Genomic DNA, 19,467 nt, shown 5'->3' with positions numbered 1-19,467 from the left:
TGGCCTGGGGTGCTTGCCTTGCTCTCCTCACTACGGGCTTCACTTCCTGCTCAGCATTTGTCCAAACAGAGCTTAGGATCACTGCACTAAGTTTGTTCTTTTTTAAAGTTTCATTAGGACTTGGGTTAAATCCCATTCAGTGGGGAGAATGTCGACATTTAGCCACTTAAGAAACATCAGTGTTCTTGGTCCGTGCACTGCGGCGTGTAGAGCTGTCCTTGCCAGCGCCCACCCTGGACGCCCACCAGTGCCCCTCCAGCACGGCGGGCATCGCTTGGTGCCGTGGGTGCCACCTGACCCAGCGTGGCCGGCCCGTTCTCCTGGGGCTCGGGGCCCTGGGAGCCGCAGCGCAGCCTATGTGGGGCCAGTGCCTCAGTGGACTCACCTGGAAGCCTTCCCAGGGCACCTCTCCTGCTCTGTACCGTGTCCCTGAGGGCAGGACCCTGACGTCGGACCCCTGGGACCCCCATGGCCCCCCCATGCCTGCAGCAGGAGAGAGGTTTCCAAAGAGAAGGCCCACTGCTTGGTTCCCTGCAAGACCTGCCAAGGTCTTTTGCCTCGACACATTCCTAGGACCCCCCAAGGCCCCCCAAACCCACCCTGGCCCTCGTCCAGCTGCACGCCCCTCAGGGAGGGGCAGAGGCCAGGCCCCGGCACCCAGTGTCCCTGCCCTGATGGTTCCGTGCCCACCCCAGGAACTGCGCAGACCCCCCAGGTTCCTGCCAATGGGAGCAGGGGGAGCCACCAGTGTGGACTCTTCTGGGCGCAGAGGAGGGACGAGGGGGAGACTTGAAGTGGCTGCTCTCAGGGAGGGCAGTGGAGCTGGGATCTGCCACCTGTGGGGCCCTCGGCATGTGGGGTGGGCAGAGATGGGGGGTCGCGGGGGCAGGGACAGGCCCCTCCTGCACACCTTCCCCCACGAACGCCCAGGAGTCCAGGGGTTCTAAGCTCACTGGCCTTGTGAAGGTGCGACTGGTCGAGGTGGGAGGGCGGACAGGTTTGATTCTCCGTGCAGAGAGGAGAGGGCAGGTGGGCGCTTTGCTGTGTGAGGCTGAGTGGGGGGTCCCCGCCCGCCCCACCCCGTGTGCACCCGGCTGGGCCTCAGGGCCCGGCCTGCCAGGCCCACCCAGGGGGCTGAGAAGACCCAGCAGAGGGAAGTGGGCGCCACAGGGCAGGGCCGGCCCTTGTTCACCTGCCTCTCTGTCCTTCCGACAGCCCGGCCACACCTGTGCAGCTCGGGGCCCTGCCGCAACGGGGGCACGTGCAAGGAGGCAGCCGGCGAGTACCACTGCAGCTGCCCCTACCGCTTCACCGGGAGGCACTGTGAGATCGGTGCGGTCCTGGGCTGGGCGGGCAGGACGACAGGCCGGCCCAGCTGCCCTGGTCTGCTCGGGACATGCTCAGGAAGATGCCCCAGCTCTGGGGGTCAGGGAGTCCCGACACCCAACCCAGCGGGGTACCCTCTGCTTCCAGGGAAGCCAGACTCCTGCGCCTCCGGCCCCTGTCACAACGGTGGCACCTGCTTCCACTACATCGGCAAATACAAATGCGACTGTCCCCCGGGCTTCTCTGGCCGGCACTGCGAGATAGGTGAGGCGGGAGGGGACATCTCTGTGGGTGTGAAAACAGCCCTGCAGGGGAGAGTGGAGCTGGGGGCCTCAGCAGAGACCCCTCAGGGGACCTTCCTGCGTCCTGCAGCCCCCTCCCCCTGCTTCCGGAGCCCGTGTGTGAACGGGGGCACCTGCGAGGACCTGGGCTCCGATTTCTCCTGCCACTGCCAAGCAGGGTACACGGGACGCCGGTGCCAGGCAGGTGAGAGGGACGGTTGGGGTGGGGGATGGGATTTCTTCCTAAACTGCAGAGCTGGGTGGGGCAGGGACGGGAAGGAGGAAGGGGCAGCCAGTCTCCCGGGAAGGAAGGTGCTGGGGAGGGGCCTGCCTGGCCCTGCAGCCTGGTGGGCAGAGGGCAGAGCATGGGGAGGGGCCCGGTCGGGAGCAGGACAGTGTGGGACAGGCTGCTGTGCCCTTGCAGAGGTGGACTGCGGCCCCCCCGAGGAAGTGAAGCACGCCACGCTGCGCTTCAACAGCACGCGGCCAGGCTCGGTGGCCCTGTACGCGTGTGACCATGGCTACAGGCTGAGTACCCCCAGCCACGTGCGGGTCTGCCAGCCGCAGGGTATCTGGAGTGAGCCTCCCCAGTGCCTCGGTGATTCTTTGGGCCCTCGGGGGCGGGGCATGTGGGGCCCACACCCTCCCCACCCTGCAGGGCGGCAGGCCCCAGCCTGGACCATCACTGTCAGCTTTGCTGGGGACCATTCACTAAGGGCTTCCCTGTCCCCAGAGAAACCAGTGCAGGCTGTCACACAGCCACACGCTGCCACTGCAGGGGAAGCAGAGGCCGAGAGGGGCAGATGCAGGTCAGGACCTCCCAGACCTGTGGAGTCGGAGCCTGAATTTGAGCAAGATCCCCCTTCTCCGGCAGCTGTTTGAGGGGTGCTGCTCAGGGGGGGCATTGCCTCCGGCCCACACGTCTGTACCCCAGAGCGGGTGCGTGGCCTGGAGGCAGGGCCCCCTTTGACCGGGGCCAGAGAGGCAGGGCAATAAGGTGACCGCAAGTGCAGGGCACTAAGCCAGAGCAGTCCAAACTGTCCTCCAGGAACCTGTGGATGCTAACACGGTTTCTGTGAAACAGGGATTTTCAAACAAATAAGCACAGGGCAGGGGCGCCGGCATCCCAAGTTGAGCAGGGCACATGGTGCATCACGACCTTCCGGACGCCCTGCAAGGCCGAACCCAGCCTATGCGGCCTCCCGCAGGCGGACAATTCGGGAAAACAGAGGGGACCAACTTTCCCTCACTCCCGTCCCTTCAAGCCCGGGTGAGTTCAGTCCTGTTGGGGAGACCACCCCCCTCCACGGCTCCCCCCACGCGTCGCGGAGGAGACGCAGAACCGCCAGGGCTGTGAGCTCGCCAGCCTGGACACCGGGAAACCTGGAAAGTGCAGCTGCCTCAAAACGCAGCAGAAAAGTCCATCACAGGGGCAGGAGTTTCCCGCCGTGGGCGCCTCTGTCCCGCACAGGCCGTGTCTGCCGAGCAAGGAGTCAGGACACACAGCCTGAGAAGAAACAGTCAACAGAAACAAGCCTGCAGACCACCCGGCTGTCGGCATTTGCAGACAAGGACTTTGAAATGTCATTATAAATATGTTAAAGAAAATAAAGACAAAATGAATGCAAGAATAGAGAATTTGAGCAGGAAAAGAATTTTAAAGTAACGAGATAGAGATTCTAGAACTGAAAATATATCTGAAATGACGAATAAATTGGATAGGCCTGACAGAATGGATCCAACAGAAGAAAAAACATTGCAGAATGCAAAACACAAGACAACAGAGTTATCTAAACTGCAGATCAAAGAAAAAATCAATTTTAAAGTGAATTATGAATAAATGAACTTTTGAGAAACAGAACAGAGCGTCAGAGGTGGGTGGGACAATACTAACAGGCAAGTGGGCACATAAGGAGTCCTAGAAGCAGAGGACGGAATGGGCAAAAGAAGTATTTGAAGACCATTTTCTAAAAATGACACATGAACCCACAGATCCAAGAAGTTCAGCAAATTCTAAACAGGATAAATACTGGAATAAACAAATTTAAGACCTGAAAATTTTTATTCAGTCAAATTGTTATTCAAATGTGAGAGCATCATAAAAATGTCCTCATGCAAACACAGTTTCAGAAGCTTAGCAAAAAAAGGGTCCTTTTTTGGGAGGGCGTACTCAGATAATAAGACAAACCCAGAGAAGAGAAAGGAGAGTTATCAAACACTGCAGTAAGGTTGTCACTATCTAAAAGGAGAAAAAAATCAGAAAAGAAGGGGCAAATACTAAGATTTAAAAGAATTATGTTAGAAAAAAATATAGACAAATATGAATGGACTAAATTCTCCAGATAAAAGATTGTCAGATTTATTACAAAATAAAACAAATGATATATGTTCTTATAAGAGACACTCCTAAAACATAGGGACGTAGAAAGACTGAACACAAAAGTCGGAGAAACATCTCAGGTGTCTCCAGGCCAGAACAGAGCTGGTGCGGCAGTACTGGGAGAAAGGCCGCCAGGCACGGGCGTCGTGGGGGATGAAGAGGGTCTCTCGATCATAACTGGTTCAATTCACCAGAAGACACAATCATATAAATATTCAGGCATCTAGTACATAGTCCCATATATGTCAAGTGAAAATTATTAATAATAAGTTGTAGGATGAAACTGACATTCCCCGTAACACTGGGAGATTCTAAACCAGCTCTCTCAATTAATGGCAGGTTAAGGAGCCCAAAAAATCAGTAAAGAGAGAGAAGATTTGAACAATACAGTCAACACTTTGAGCTAATTCATTCTCTGAACACAAAGAAGTTAAGTTTTTAATAACAAGAAGATATATTTTTAAATCTGCATGCAGATGTCAGATATTTTTTAAGATATTTTGAAATAGCTCAAGCTCATGGGTCAAAGAAGAAATCATAATGGACATTGAAAATATTTTTAAGTGATTGACAATAGAAACTTTATGTATCAAAACTTGTGTGACGCAGCCAAAGCAGTGCCTCATGAGAAATTCACAGCCTGATACTCAAGATAGAAAAGAAGAAAATTTCAAAATTTATGAACTAAATATCTGACTTCAGGAGTTAGGAGAAGAATAACAAATGGTACTAAAGACAGTAGAAGGAAAGAAGCAATAAAGGTAAAAGCTGTAATTAATAAAATAGAAATCGAAGATACAAAAGAAAAGATAGGCCGAGCGTGGTGGCTCACGCCTGTAATCCCAGTACTCTGGGAGGCCGAGGCGGGAGGATCGGTTGAGGTCAGGAGTTTGAGACCAGCCTGAGCAAGAGTGAGACCCCGTCTCCACCAAAAATAGAACAAATTAGCTGGGTGCAGTGGTGGCGCCTGTAGTCCCAGCTGCTTGGGAGGCTGAGGCAGGAGGATCCCTCGAGCCCAGGAGTTGAGGCTGCTGTGAGCTGTGATGACACCACTGCTTTCCAGCCTGGGTGACAGAGGGAGACCCTGCCTCAAAAAACAAAACAACAACAACAAAAACCAGCATAAAAAAGGAAAAAATAAAGCCAAAATTAGTTCTTTGAGAAAGCTAATAAAATGGACAAATGTCTGTGAAGACTGATCAAGAGAAACAAACACAAGAATCTCCATGAATGAGAAAGGCGACACAACCGTGCACACCGCAGAGACTGAGAGGATGGCAAGGGAGCACTGTCAGCCGTGCCACACAAATACCCGAAATCCTGGGATACATGGACACAATATTCACGGGAAAACATGGCTTCTAACAAAAATGCCCCAGGGAAATATAGAACACCTACACAGTTCTACGACTATTCAAATTGAAGCAGTAGTTAGAACATTTTCCCACAAAGAAACAGCAGGCCCAAACGACTTTATGGGTAAATTCTACCAAACTGCCAAGAAACGGCTCACTGCAGTGTCACACAGACACTTACGGAGAGAAGTATGCAGGTATGTCCCCGCCCATTCCATGAGGCCAACACAACACCAGCACCGAAACCCGCTATGGGCAGCGGGGAAGGGGAAATTATGGGTCTGTTAAGCATATGAAGATAGATGCAAAACTTCACTAGTCTCACGGCTGTATTCACCATTATCAAGTCATGCTGTGCAAGGGTAGTCTGATATTAGAAAAATCTGCTCCATGAACCAATGAGAGAAAAATCATAAGAATCTGAATGAATGCACCACAAGCATTTGGCAAAATTCATACCCAATATGCAATAAAAAAGTGCTTTCTTGTCCATATTAAAGTAGCATGATATACACACCTCTAGTACCACGGGGTGTAAAATGAAATGGGATTTATTAGAGGAAAAACGCAAAGGAGAGACGTCGCAGAGCCCACATAGCCCCGGCGTGTTGGTTATCCGGAGCGTTGTGCCCACGGCCGCGCCCTGCGCACCTCAGCGACCCGCGGCGCGAGCACGGGGACAGACAAGCTGCGTCCGGAGACTGTGCAGCAGGCGTTTTCTGAGCCTCCCTGGCAGGACGAGGGTCTGGAATTCAAAGCTGTTCTGTGGGACAGACGCAGACGAATGTGCTGAGCCACCAACAGAAGAAAGGAAAGTAGCTCCTGAGACCCCTTTGCTGCGCTGCCCCCACACCCGGAGTGAACGCCAGCTGGGTGGAGAGACGGTCCCCTGAGACTGGAGACGAGGGCGCCCGGTCATCACTAGGTCTAGTCTGTACATTGGAAGTACCAGTCAGTGCAGGAACGTGAGAAAAAGAAATCAAAGTCATGAAAGCAGGAAAGGAAGGAGTAAAAATGTCAGTGTTTACAGCGGATACGATCGTTTAAGCTGCAGGTAAACTGTGGAACATGACAGGAAACGTAACATGTTTAGTGAATATAGACGATAACAAAATCAATGGCGTGTCTGCATGTCAGCAACAGTTAGAACCTGTAATTGTGATGTAAGTAAGACAGACGCAGAGAAAGATCAATGAAACCGAAAGCGGCTTCCTTGGCGAGGTCGGCGGCATCGATAAGCCCTGGCCAGGCTGGTGAGGAAAGACAGAAAAGTCAGCAATAGCAGAAGGACAGTGGGGACCCTACTTCCTCTCTACAGCGGAGTTTTTAAACAGTAAAGATCCTACCAGCATCTAAAGGATAAGAGATTCGGAGAAATGTCTTGGTAGGCAAAAAATTATTTAAAAAAAAAAGGACAAGAGAATATTATGAACAGCTTTAGGCCGACATCTCCGACAACCTGGAGGAAAAGGAGACCTTGAAAGACGTGAGTCACCAGAACTGACACGGGAATAAACAGAAACACAGGCAGCCTCATCACCTATCAGAGAAATTTAACTTGTAGTGAAAAACCTTCCTCAAAGAAAACGGCAGGGCCAGGTAGCTTCGCTGGCGAACTCTATCAAACAGTTAAGCACGGACTGGCACCACCCTTACACCAGCCCTTCTAGAAAATACAGGAGGAAGGAACACTTCCCAAGCCCCTCGATTTCTATTTCCTGACACCACGGCAAGAATATCATGCCCTCCATACCCAAACCAGACACAGACATTGCAAAAATTGAAATTACAGACAAATGCCCCTCACGAGCTTTGACACAAGAATTCTAACAGAACTAAGCCAAGCCCAGCACTGCACAAAAAGGATGAGAGAACCACGACCCCGTGGGGTTGACCTCAAGGACACAGGCTGGTCTCACGTCTGATCATCAGTCAGTGTGTTTCACCACGTTAGGAATAAAGGAGAAAACCAGATGGTCTCTCAACAGATACAGAGAATTTGTTCAACTATTACTGAAAAGCCCTGGCAAGTTAAGAACAGAAGGCAAGTCCCTGCCCTGGCGAAGGGCACCCATGGGAACCGCAGCCCCCAGGACGCATGGGCGGGAAGACGTCCCTGTGTCCGGGCAGGCACGGGTGTCCATCCCCCTCCTCCATCGTCATCCTGGGGGTCCCGGCGGAGCCACGAGAAAAGAAGAGGACATACAAGGCGTGTGTGTTGGAAAGGAGGTAGCCCGGGCGACGCCACCGTGCACAGAAGCGCCCACGGAGACGCCGCCGAACGAGCCGCAGCACCAGCGAGTGGGTTCAGCAGGTCCCAGGCTGCACGGGCAACAGGCGGGCCGGGTCTCGTCCCTGTTCTAGCAGGGAACCCTGAGAAAGGGGAATGAAACGGCATCTCGTACAACAGCACCATAAACATAGTAAGTTCTTCAGTGTGTAAAATGAATTAGTACTATAAACCCAAATGTGAAAGCTAAAACTATGAACTTCTAAAAGAAAGCACAGGAGAAAATATTCACGAAAGTGGGAATAAACTAGTCATGCACTGGGAAAACTACGTCTGTTCCCTATTTCTCATCATACACAGCCAGTCATTCCAGGTGGATTACGGACTTAAATTTCTTAAAAACGATGTGATTTTGTGTGGAAAATACAGGTAAATATCTTTTTGACCCTGGGGTCGTGAAAGACTCCTTAAGCCACAGAGGGTGCTGTACAAGGATCAGGGGACAAACTCGACTGTATAAAAATGAGGAACTTAAATCCATAAACTGTAAAGAAGAAAGTGAAACATAAGCTACAAACCGGGAGAAGTTGCATGTCATTTCAAGACTGTATGAAGAACCTGGATAAATCACTAAGAAAAGAATAACGTTTCACGGAGGGAGAGACACCGCCCGCCTCGATGGGTCGGGAAGCAAATCAGAGCAGGGAGCCGCATGCGCCGGCTGGAAGCCTCTGCCGGTGAGAACGGGGACGACAGGCTGCTCCTCAGCCGCAGGCGGGTGCGAGCCCGTGTGGGCCCCTCGACAGGGATTCAGCGACTTGCCTGGTGAGACGACCGTTTGTATCAACTGTGTCCCGAAATCCCACTTCCAGGCACGAACCTAAGAAACACCCGCACGTCTCGGCCCGGAGACAGGGCAGGAAGGATGTGCACAGCACCTTTTTTTGTAACAGTGAGAAGTTGGAACCAACCCAAGTGCCCAGCGGCAAGACTGGATGAGGCGTGACATGGCCGCACTATGTGATATCAGACAGCAGTGAGAATCAGCAAACCGCAGTGACACACGGTGACACGGAGGTCCCTTAAAATGCTGTGTGAGAGAAGAGAACGTACGTCACAGCATCCTATCGATAAAGTTCATAAACAACAGAAACAAAGCTGCACATGATGCATGCAGGCACGAATTCGCACCTGGGGGAGGGGAGGGCGTGGCCCAGCGGAGCCGGGGGCAGCCCAGGGCGAGCGCAAGTCCGGGTGTCCTTGAGTCATTACCATTTATTTACTTCTTAAAAATTAAAATTAAACTTTTCTAAAATTAAACATTTAAATTCAGGAGCACAACTTCCAGTTTAAAAGAAACCTGTGGTGAATCTTTTAAAACTAAGTATGTCCCCAAATGTCCTAGCTTCTTATAAGATTGTTACATATACAAATGGAAAGAGTGGGTGGAAGGCGATTTCTGCCAAACCTCAGAGGCCTTGGGGCCTGTCCCTCTGGAAGCCACTGGAACCAGGTCCCCCAGTGTCTCTGTGAGCCTCACGCCCGGTCACGGCACAGACATAGCCAGGCACGGAGCCCCCGGCAAGAGCCAGCCCTGGTGTCTGGCTTCTCCAAGCACCGGGGGGTATCGCAGAATTCCGTCTGGCTCCTCAAAACCAATTACGTCCATCTTACTTTGGCTTAATGACAGCCACATTGCTTCATTCTTGGGTGCCCTAAGAAACTGGTCAGTGCCAGTCTCAGCTGTGCCTGCTTGGGGGCTCCTGCCAGGACCCTGCCGCCGGGCACCTGTGCCTCTGCCCCTCCTAGCTGGGTAGGAAGGGTGCTGGCCCCCACGGGGGTGGCAGCTCCAGTGGCCTGGCCACGCTCCTGAAGGCACTGGGTCCCCCTGGCCATGGTCACCTTGATCCAGCCGCTCCTCTCCCTGGACAGGTCTCCGTCTGGACGCCAGGTTGGCCCTGCTTGTGCTCTCAGACCCCTGCCCGCCCTGACATCCAGGACAGAGATTTACAAACATCTCTGCGTCCACCTTCCCAGGAGACTGAGAGCTTGGCTGAGAGACACTGACCTGGCCTCAGATGCTGGCCTCAGGGGCAGAGAGGGCAGGTCGCAGCCTCTGACACCAGGCCTGGTGGTGCCAGCCAGTAGAGGGACAGCACTGCCCAGCACGCCAGGGACGAGCCCTCTGCAGGGCCTGAGCCCGGAGACAGACACCAGCGCCGGGAGGGCAGGGCCTGGGGAGCCCCCAGCAGGAGCAGCCTGGGGTGGGGGCTCTGCAGGAGGGCAGCGGAGGGGCGCGTCCCCCGGGGGGAGCAGGTGTGGGGCTGGGGGAGGAAGAGGCCCACGTGCACAGCGGCGACCCCAGGGCACGGGTGGCCGGAGCCTCAGGGAGGGCACAGGACCCCGGCGGGTGCAGGAGCCGCCGACCTGAGCCAGCGACGCCTTCCCCTGTGCAGAGACGGACGAGTGCCAGGCGCAGCCCTGCGGGAACGGAGGCTCCTGCAGGGACCTCCCTGGGGCCTACGTCTGCCAGTGCCCGGCAGGCTTCGTTGGCGTCCACTGCGAAACAGGTAGAGGCCCCTCCCGCGGGTCCTCTCATGCAGAGCCTGGGCCACTCGGGGACCAGGACTGGGTGGGTCCCCACGTCCCCTGCTGGACGGGCCACCGGGGGAGAGGACGGCCAGGGCTGCCTGCTGCCCCTCCCCTCTGCCCCACACCCCTCTCCCTCCTCCCGCTGTCCTCTGCCCCCTCCCCCAGCCCCCCGCGTGCGGCCCACTCTCTGGGTGTTCTCCAGAGGTGGACGCCTGCGACTCCAGCCCCTGCCAGCACGGGGGCCGCTGCGAGAACGGCGGCGGGGCCTACCTGTGCGCCTGCCCCGAGGGCTTCTTCGGCTACCACTGTGAGATAGGTAGGCGCAGCCCCCAGAGAGCCCCGCCCCAGCCCTCAGCCCATGGCCCCCACCCCAGTCTGCCTGGTGCCCTGACAGTGCCCTCCAGGCACCTCCCCTGGCACCCCCTCCCGACAGCCCCACCCCACCCGAGCACACACCCGCTGTGGCCCCCGTCTGCCCGCACGGCCCTGCTGTCCCTTCCTTCTGGAATACTGTCCCCTCCTGAAGAGGCCTCCCCGACCCGGCCCCTCTGCCCCCGCACCACCGTCCCCTTCACGGTGCTCTGGGGTCTCTGCAGCCGCCTCCTGCCCCACCTGCCACCCAGTCTCCCCTCCTAGGACAAGAGCATCACAGGTGGTGGCCTAACCTGCCTTGGTCGCATGTCCCCAGGCCTAGGGTGGGCCTGGCCGCAGCACTCGCTGTGGAGGGTGGATGGGGCGGCGAGGGTGGCGAAGCTGTGGGAGGCAGGAGCTGTCGTGGGACCCCGTGCTCAGGAGCGAGGGCCTGGCGCTCACTGCTGCTCTCCCTGCCCGCAGTGGGGGACCCCTGCTTCTCCAGCCCCTGTGGGGGCCGCGGCTACTGCCTGGCCAGCAACGGGTCCCACAGCTGCACCTGCAAAGTCGGCTACACAGGCAGGGACTGCGCCACAGGTGAGGCGAGGGTGCCCTCCTTCCCCAGAGAGCCCAGCGGTCCCTGAGGGCAGCTGTCCAGGCAGGTGCCTATCGGGGCTCCTTACCTGAGAAACAGGGAGGGGACATAGTCCCCAGGTGCATGCAGAACGTGTCTCGCATGGGGAAGTATGAACTCCAGGGACACGAAGGACTCCACGGGGTGTGCCGGGACCGGAGCCCAGCCCACACGCCTGGCAGGGGCTGGGCACGCGCGGCCGACAGCTGACCACGCCCCTCCCCTGTGTTTTGACCCAAACCCTGAAGAGCTCTTCCCGCCAACTGCTCTCACGGTGGACAGCGTGGAGGAGACGTGGGTCTCCATCTCCTGGCGCCCTCCCGACGGCCCGGCTGCCAGGCAGGTGCTCGATGGCTACGCGGTCACCTACGTCTCTGCCGACGGCTCCTACCGCCGCACGGACTTCGTGGACAGGGGCCGCTCCTCGCACCAGCTGCGGGCCCTGGTGCCGGGCAGGGCCTACAACATCTCCATCTTCTCGGTCAAGCGCAACGCCAACAACAAGAACGACATCAGCAGGCCGGCCGTGCTGCTCACCCGCACACGTGAGTGCCCGCCACGCCGCGGCCACCCTGCCCCGACACCTGTGTCCCAAGGACCGCTGGATAGGAGCCCGGGCCGCGCCGAGGGGTAGGACGGACGTTCGCCCTGCGCTCGCCTGCGGCCGAGGCTGCTGGGCTGGTGGCCCTGGCGCTGCGGACGGAGCCTGGGGACACAGAGCGCGTCTCCTGGGGAGTGCGGTAAACAGGTGTGGGAGCCCACAGGCCTAAGGCACAGGCAGGACGAGCGCTGAGAGTGAGAGTGACGGAACGGCAGGGGAGGGTGGCAGGGCGCCCGCGAGCACGGAGCAGCTCAGCTGTCAGGTCCACACAGGCAGCCCTCCGCAGCTGTCAGCCTGGAGGCCGAGTCCCCGCTGAGCAGCTGACGACACACGCACGCCGCGAGCCGAGGCTGCCCGTCCCCTCCAGTCGCCTCTCTACGGCCCCAGCCTCGTCTCCCAAGCCTGGCCTCGTCGCGAGCCCCCCACTCCCCGGGAGCAGGCGGGGCGCCGGCTGAGCGGCCTGTTGCCCCCAGGACCCCGCCCTGTGGCGAGCGTGGAGGTCACCAACACGACGGCCGGCGCCATCTCGGCGCGGTGGGCTCTGCACCGGGTCCAGCACGCCTCCGCCAGCCGGGTCCGCGCATCCATCCGCCACGCCGAGGCCTCCCAGCGCCGGTCCACGGACGTGGACAAGAGTGTGGACAGCTTCACATTTGGGTAAGAGGAGCCCACAGCTCGGGGCCTGGGAGGGGACGAGTAGGGTCTGGGGACGCGGGGGCCGAGGTCCGGGGCGTGTTCTGCGTGTGTTCCTGGTGCACCTGCTCCCCCTCCTCGGGCGGAGGTGGGGTCCGGGACGAGCCAGCCTTGGCGCCGGGCGGGCTTGCTTCCGGGCCTCACTCCCGCCTCGCCCCGTCTCGGGCTGCCGTGAGCAGCAGGCGCCTTGGTGGGAAGAGCAGGAAGCTCTGAGGATCGGGGACAGCACCTCCCGCACAGACGCCGGGAGGGTGACTTGGCCACCGAGAGCGCGGGGCTGGGAGGCTGGGAGGGGACAGCCCAGGGCACATTTGGGGTCCCTCGAGGGCGCCCGTGTGCGGGTCACCAGCCAGAGGGAACTCCGGCGTCCTGCGCAGAGCAGGGGAGACGCTGGGAGGGACCATGCCAGCCGCGGCCCCCTGGGTGGGCGGCCCCCTGGGTGGGGGGCGGCCTTGGCCTCAGTTGCCTGGTGGCTTCTCGGGCCTGCACAGGAAGCAGCCCCTGCTCAGGGAGTCTCCGTCAAAGCACACGTGCCTCTGACAGCAGCCACGCAGGTCAGCTCAGTGGGGACATCTCAGCCGTGCCCAGCTCAGAGCGGTCACCAGTCACGGTCCCTGAGGGCTTCTGGAAGGAAGCCGGGCACTGCAGGGGGGGCCCAGTCAGCCCCCACGGCCAGGGCCCCCCTCACCCTCCGCATCGTTGAGCCACCTGCACTCACACGTTCGTAGCTGGGGACTCAGCAAGGCCATCCTTCCCACGTGTGTGCTCCCATGTGTGTCCTTCCCATGCGTGTGCTCCCACGCGTGTGCTCCCACGCGTGTGCTCCCGCGCTCCACGGACGGGCAGCCGTGCGCGGACAAGACGGGGTTTCTTTGTCTTTCGGCTCTTGAATTTCTCCTGGTCTCTCTTCAGGTTTTCTGTCTCTGCAGCGACACTCCCCTGTTGTGCAGGCATGGCCTTCTTGGCTCTCTCCGCACCCTGCTTCCGTGCTCTGCACAGCCTTAAGACGCTGTCTGGTAGCTCTGCCATCCGTCCTTGCAGGCAGCTTCTGCTGATCTTTTCTTCCTTTGAAGGGGCCCTATTTCACTTTCTTTGACGTCTTGTGATTTTTCGTGGCAAACTGGGCATTTGGACAGAATAACGTAGTAACTCAGAGCTCAGACTCTCCCCCTCCGTCTTGCTGGGTCTGGACGCTGTGGGCTGTCTCCGTGCCAAGACCAGCCGCAGGCGTAAACCCAGGGTCTCCCAGGCCTTTCCTGTGCACGCCGCACGTCAGACTTCTGCCAGGTGTGCGGCTGTTTTTCAACATCTAGTCTTTGCTCCCCGACTTCCAAAAGGGGAAAAAGAAAAAACAGAGGGTGCCGGGAGGGGGTCCCACCCTTTAGATGCCCTGGCAGTCACTCAGCAGGAGGGAGGGGCCGTGGCCTGGGCCGCCACCCCTGATGTCGGAGGGCAGGGCCCCTGCCCACCCCGGCCCCTGCTGTGCTGACGGCGGAAACGGGGAGAAAGTGCCCGCCGCTGACCAGGGCCTCCCCCGGGCAGCTCCACAGACCGCAGCTCCCGGCCATCACGCAGACACGCTGTGCCCTGCAGCCGCTGTCGGTGGGGACGAGCTCGTGCTCCCTGCTCTGCCCCTTCCCAAATCCTCTGCTGTGTTGTTCACATGCTGCTGTGACTTCCTTTACATCATGGCCGCTTCCAAAGAACGACTTCTGGTGGCTTGTGACAAAAACACAGAGGGGGCCCTAGGTGGTGTTGGCTGTGCCGGGGTCTCCAAGACCCCCCGTGGGAGGTTCTCTAGGACTCCGGGGCTCGGTGCAGAGTCCCACTCACCACTGACACCTGTCGCAGGGGGACGAGGGTGCAGGGGGGACAGGGGTGCAGGGGGGACGAGGGCGCGGGGGGGGACGGGGGTGCGGGGGGACAGGGGTGCGGGGGGACGAGGGTGCAGGGGGGACGAGGGTGCAGGGGGGACGAGGGCGCGGGGGGGACAGGGGTGCAGGGGGGACAGGGGTGCAGGGGGCACAAGGGTGCGGGGGGACGAGGGTGCGGGGGGAATGAGGGTGCGGGGGGGATAGGGGTGCAGGGGGACAGGGGTGTAGGGGGGACGAGGGTGTGGGGGAACAGGGGTGCGGGGTGGGGGACGGCAGAGGAAAAGCCGCACAGCGAAGCCCAGGGGAGGCAGGCGCGAGCCTCCAGCGTCCCCTCCCAGGGAGTCCCCCAGGACGCGCTCTGTCCCCACGCAGCCAGCGGGATGATGTGTGAAGTGCCACCAAGCAGAGGGGCCCTTTAGCAGCTCAGTGCCCGGGGCTGTCTGGGGCTGGGCTCGCGGCACCCGCGGCCTGACCCACAGTTGGCACCGACAGTTCAGGCGCAGGGAGCCCCCCGATCTGTTAGCTGGGGGGGCCCTCTGAAGTCCCAGTTCCCAGCAGGCCTTTCTCAGGGAGCCCTCGGCCTGGCGTGGCCTGTCCTGCCCAGTGACCTTCTCCGCTCTCCCCGTCTGGCCTCTCCTGAACCCAGCCCCTGACCACACTGCGGCCTCCTCGTCCCTCTCACTGGACTGGACAGACCGTGGAGTGATTTCCCACCCTGGGGGCACATGGTCTGAGGGCCGCAGATCTGTCCCTCGTGGAGGTGGCCCGGGCCACCAGCAGTAGGATGACACACACTCGTGGCCACATCCTGCTTGAGGGGGCCGCGGTGCAGCAGTGAGTGAGACACGGGCCCCTAGATGTGTGTCCTGCCCCCCCCCCCGCAGGGCCCTGCTGCCAGGAAGGAGATACACCATCCAGGTGACCACCCTCAGTGGGCTCAGCGGAGAGGGGCAGCCCACCGAGAGCCTGGCCACCGCACCGGTGCACGTGTGGACCCGTAAGTGGGGCGCGTGGGCCCTGGCTCATGCGGGGCCTTCTAAAGGGTCTGACCTCCCCAAAGTGTCCGCGACACTAGAAACCCAGCCCTGAGGTCCCGGAAGGCTCCTCCACTGGGACTGCCAGGCAGCAGCACTGTGCCGGGCTGGTCTGGATCCTTCTGCTGGGGATAGTTGTCTGCGGTTGGCGTCAGCACCCAAGGCTCAGTGCATCCCCCTGTGAACAGGGACCGAGGGCCAGAGGTGCCCCCGCTGCCCAGAGCCCTTGGACAGGCGACAGCCCACTGGAGCTGAGCCCACACCCCCACCCAGCGCAGGGGAGGAGAGGGAGGAGCGAGGGCCTGAGCGGGAACGTGCCCGGTGGGGATGGCTGTGCCCAGCCGGCTCCAGGGCTGCTCACCCGCGACCCTCAGACACAGCCCGCCGGGGAAGGCGTGTGGAAGGCCGTGGGGCAGGGGCTCCCCTCAAGGTGCCCTCAAAAGTGCCACAGGTGAGGGTGCTGACGGACGGGCCAAACTGGGGGCTTCGCTGGGTGAATCCAAACCTGGGAGAAGGCACCGCCTGGGGCAGGATGGAGGTGCCCCTCGCAGCACACCGTCATGGCTGCAAACACGCTACACGCTTAGGCCTGTAGAGCCATCCGTGATAAACAACCGAGCCTCCAAGGAGGCTTGAGCAGCCGCGTCGGATCCTTAAACTGTGTCCCCTCTTCACCTCCTGCCCCCGCGCCCCGTGCCTTGTCCAGGGCCCCTGCCTCCTGCAAACCTGACCGCCACCCGCGTCACGGCCACCTCTGCCCACGTGGTCTGGGACGCCCCCATGCCAGGCGCCCTGCTGGAGGCCTACGTCATCAACGTGACCACCAGCCAGAGCACCAAGAGCCGCTACGTCCCCAACGGGAAGCTGGTGTCCTACACAGTGCGCGACCTGCTGCCAGGGCGGCGGTACCGGCTGTCAGTGACGGCCGTGCAGAGCACGGAGCACGGCCAGCTGCACAGCGAGCCCGCCCTCCTCTACATCGTCACCTGTGAGCGCTGCGCCCTGGGGCAGGGTGGGGACGGGCGTCCGGCCAGGGCTCCCGACCGCTCAGGACTGACCTGGCCATGCAGGGGCCTGTGGGCCACCAGCAGGGCAGCAGCGTGACTGCCATCCTTGGGGTGTGGCGACCTTGTCCGGGAGAGGTGGGTCGTCCTGCTGCATGGCAGAGCCCTCACCTGGCGCGGGCCACGCCGCCCACGGGCCACCAGACAGGCAGCCTGGAAACAGGGAGAAGTCCACACGCGAGCAGGAGGCTTTTCCGATTGGCACAGAAAGGAAGGGCTCAGGGACAGGTGGCGCTTGTGGACCTCATCTGGGCCAGGCCCCTTGGGGACCCCAGTGAGCACAGGCACCACCTGGGATGGTGCCCAGGGCAGCAACGAGGAGAAGGGCCCGGAAGTGGCCTTGTAGCCGCTGACCCCCGAGGGCCTGCGGATGTGAGCGGGGCAGCCGGGCACGCAGAGGCTCCGATGGCCAGGCCTGCAACTTGGGTCTGTTCCCAGTGCAGACGTGGCCCTGCCAGGTGCCACCCGGGTCCTGCACACCCTGCTTCTGTCTTGGAAGCTCACAGAAGGTGCTGCAGGAAACGGTGTCTGGGCAGTGCAGGGAGCAGAACACGGCCCTGGCGGGCGGGCGGCCACAGAGTGGGGGCAGCTACCCATGGAGGGCCGCGGGCTCCCCCGGGCTCCCCTGCGAAGCACTGGCACACAGAGGCCCTCAGGCCCCCTGTCCCCTGCCAGGTGGAGAGAGCTGGTCACATGATGAGCCCCCTCCTGGGAGGCTGAAGGGCCCAGGGTGACACACGGTGCCTCACCATCCTGGTGCCAGCGGGGTGGGGGCCTCGGCTGAGGTGTCCAGTCAGGAAAGCCAACGTGCTGGGGGCGGCTGTGTCTCAGGGCGGCCTAGGACTGAGTCCCAGTGCCCCACCCTGCAGATAGGGAACTCGAGTCTGGGGTGGGGGGTCTGGGACCCGCCTGGCGACTCCCAGGCGAGGGCATGTCCGTGTCCCTCGGAAGGGATGTGGCGGTGGCTGGAATGAGCAGGGGTCCGGCTCATCTTGGGGAGCCCCAAACCCCGTGTGTGACCACAGCCACGTGCACACCCGCACCCCAGCGGCCGAGTGCCGGCAGCCCCCCAGGGCAGCAGAGCAAAGGCAGCCTCCACCCGAGCCCGTGTGGCCACTCCCCTCCCCCACCTGCTCTGCAGCCCCCGGGGATGGCACCCACCGACGCTGGCACCAGGGAGGACACCACCCGCGGGCGCTCAGAAACAGACCGCCCCTGGTGCACCTGCCGGAGCTGCGCCTCCTGAATGACCACGGTGCCCCCGAGATGCCAACCCAGCGGCCCAGGTACACGCCCCGGCCACCAGCCCGTCCTGGAGGCTGCGCGTGCTGTGGTGACTCTCCCGCGTTCCCCGCAGGTTCTCGGAGCTCGTGGACGGCAGAGGCAGAGTGAGCGCCAGGTTCGGCAGCTCACCCAGCAGACCGGTCCCCACACAATCACGTGAGTGCTGCGGCGGCCCCGCCAGACTCAAGGTCAATCCTAGGCCTCAGCACCATGCTTACCCGGCCATCGTCCCCAACATCATGAGTGACAAGGCCCTTAAGACCTTGGCTTAAAGACCACCCCAGCGTCCAACGTGGTCTCTGGCCAGGGACTCAGAGTATGGTGGGGCTCGAGGCTCTGGGCCCCAGGCAGCAGCACCAATAGCAGCTGTCCGCGGTGCAGGGACAGGCGCGTGCGGAGCAGGTGTCTGCGGTGGAGGGACAGGCACATGTGCAGCAAGCATCCGCGGCAGAGGGACGGGCACATGCGCAGCAGGCGTGCGCGGCGGAGGGACAGGCTCGTGCAGAGCAGGCGTGCGTGGCGGAGGGACAGGCTCGTGCGGAACAGGTGTCCGCGGTGGAGGGACAGGCACGTGCGGAGCAGGCGTGCGCGGTGGAGGGACAGGCTCGTGCGCAGCAAGCATCCGCGGTGCAGGGACAGGCGCATGCGGAGCAGGCGTCCGCAGCGGAGGGACGGGTGCGTGCGGAGCCTTCACCTGGTCAGTGTGCAGTGCAGGTACTCGCAGGGCAGCAGGAGAAGACGAAAAATAAAGATATGAGAAGTGGGTCCAAGACGTTCCGGAAATTTTGTGTGCCAGGTTAGAACTCTGAGCTTTGTCCCAGGCTATGGACGGGAGGCCATGGGGGCCACGTCCTCCCCACACCAGCAGGACCAGCCGTGCCCACAACTCCCAGAGGGCACAGCCCACTCGGAGCTGCCAGTCGGAATCTGCCCTTCAGCAAAGGCTGAGTGACTCGCATGCTTGGCGTGGCCCAGGACACGTGTCCCCTTCACACTCAGGGCCACGTTCCACAGGCCTGGGTTCTGGTCCTGCTCAGGCCGAGACTAGCTGGGCCACCTAGGGTGGGCCGCTGGGCCCCCAACCTTGCCAGGAACCACAGGGCATGAGCAACCTCGGTCGCTGTCCCTAGCAAGCTCATCCCACAGCACCGGGGCAGATGGGTCAAGATGCCTCCGCCTGGACCCTCCTCCAGATCATCGGGGCACGAGGGTGGGTGCAGGATCTGCAGGCAGCAGCCTCCCCGCGGCTCTGACCTGGAGGCACCCTGTGCTGGGCAGGAGTGAGGCAGGTAAGGCCAGGTGCCCGACCTCACAGAATTCCCCTCCTGGAAGGGCCCAGGGCCAGGCGTCCGTGGAGATGGGTGGTCGGCTGCCCTCAGGATGCTCAGTGAGGGGTGAGGTGAGACCTGGGGTACAGAGTCGGGCTGGTCGGACTCGCAGCCACCAGAGCAGACCCGAGACTCCTAAGGGTACAGGTGAGAACCCCCCCCAGAAGTGACTTGCAGCTGGGGGTGGGGAAGAGCAGGGGTCTGCAGAGTCTGGGGGCAGGTAAGAGAAGAGGAGGAGGCGTAGCCCCCACGAAGCAGGGGCTGGAGGGAGAGGAAAGCAGAGTTTGACCCTGAGAAGGGAGAGAAAGAGGCTTCTCAGTAACGCGGGGCCGTGAAGCCCAGCCCGGGCAGCTCTGCTGGGCCTTCAGCGGAAGGCTGGGTCCCTGCTGGGGTCAGCGGGAGGGTGAGAGGTGGGCCTCCACCAGGGGTGTGGGGCCCAC

At 60.6% G+C, this 19,467-nt stretch overlaps 1 protein-coding gene across 9 annotated transcripts in view; it reads left to right on the top strand.

The window, feature by feature from the left end:
• SNED1 (sushi, nidogen and EGF like domains 1) overlaps positions 1–19,467 on the top strand; it is a 67,489-nt gene that overhangs the window by 32,730 nt on the left and 15,292 nt on the right. For 7 of the 9 annotated variants that reach the window (XR_006736961.1, XM_045559901.1, XM_045559897.1 and 4 more), the window contains 13 exons: positions 1,216–1,332; positions 1,474–1,590; positions 1,699–1,812; positions 2,032–2,205; positions 10,029–10,142; positions 10,367–10,480; positions 10,999–11,112; positions 11,398–11,694; positions 12,224–12,407; positions 15,202–15,314; positions 16,058–16,339; positions 17,557–17,701; positions 17,773–17,855. Coding sequence is in view for 8 of the 9 variants with exons in the window: in XM_045559901.1 (XP_045415857.1) it covers positions 1,216–1,332; positions 1,474–1,590; positions 1,699–1,812; positions 2,032–2,205; positions 10,029–10,142; positions 10,367–10,480; positions 10,999–11,112; positions 11,398–11,694; positions 12,224–12,407; positions 15,202–15,314; positions 16,058–16,339; positions 17,557–17,701; positions 17,773–17,855 (1,968 nt within the window). In the remaining variant the exon portion in view is untranslated. The remainder of the gene's footprint in view (positions 1–1,215; positions 1,333–1,473; positions 1,591–1,698; positions 1,813–2,031; positions 2,206–10,028; positions 10,143–10,366; positions 10,481–10,998; positions 11,113–11,397; positions 11,695–12,223; positions 12,408–15,201; positions 15,315–16,057; positions 16,340–17,556; positions 17,702–17,772; positions 17,856–19,467) is intronic. The other 2 variants (XM_045559896.1, XM_045559900.1) reach the window with 2 other exon arrangements.

This window comes from Lemur catta, chromosome 8 (genome assembly GCF_020740605.2).
Source record: "Lemur catta isolate mLemCat1 chromosome 8, mLemCat1.pri, whole genome shotgun sequence".
In the NCBI taxonomy this organism is placed as follows: domain Eukaryota; kingdom Metazoa; phylum Chordata; class Mammalia; order Primates; family Lemuridae; genus Lemur; species Lemur catta.
Note: the sequence above shows the minus strand (reverse complement) of the source record. Positions and strands in the feature narration are given on the sequence as shown.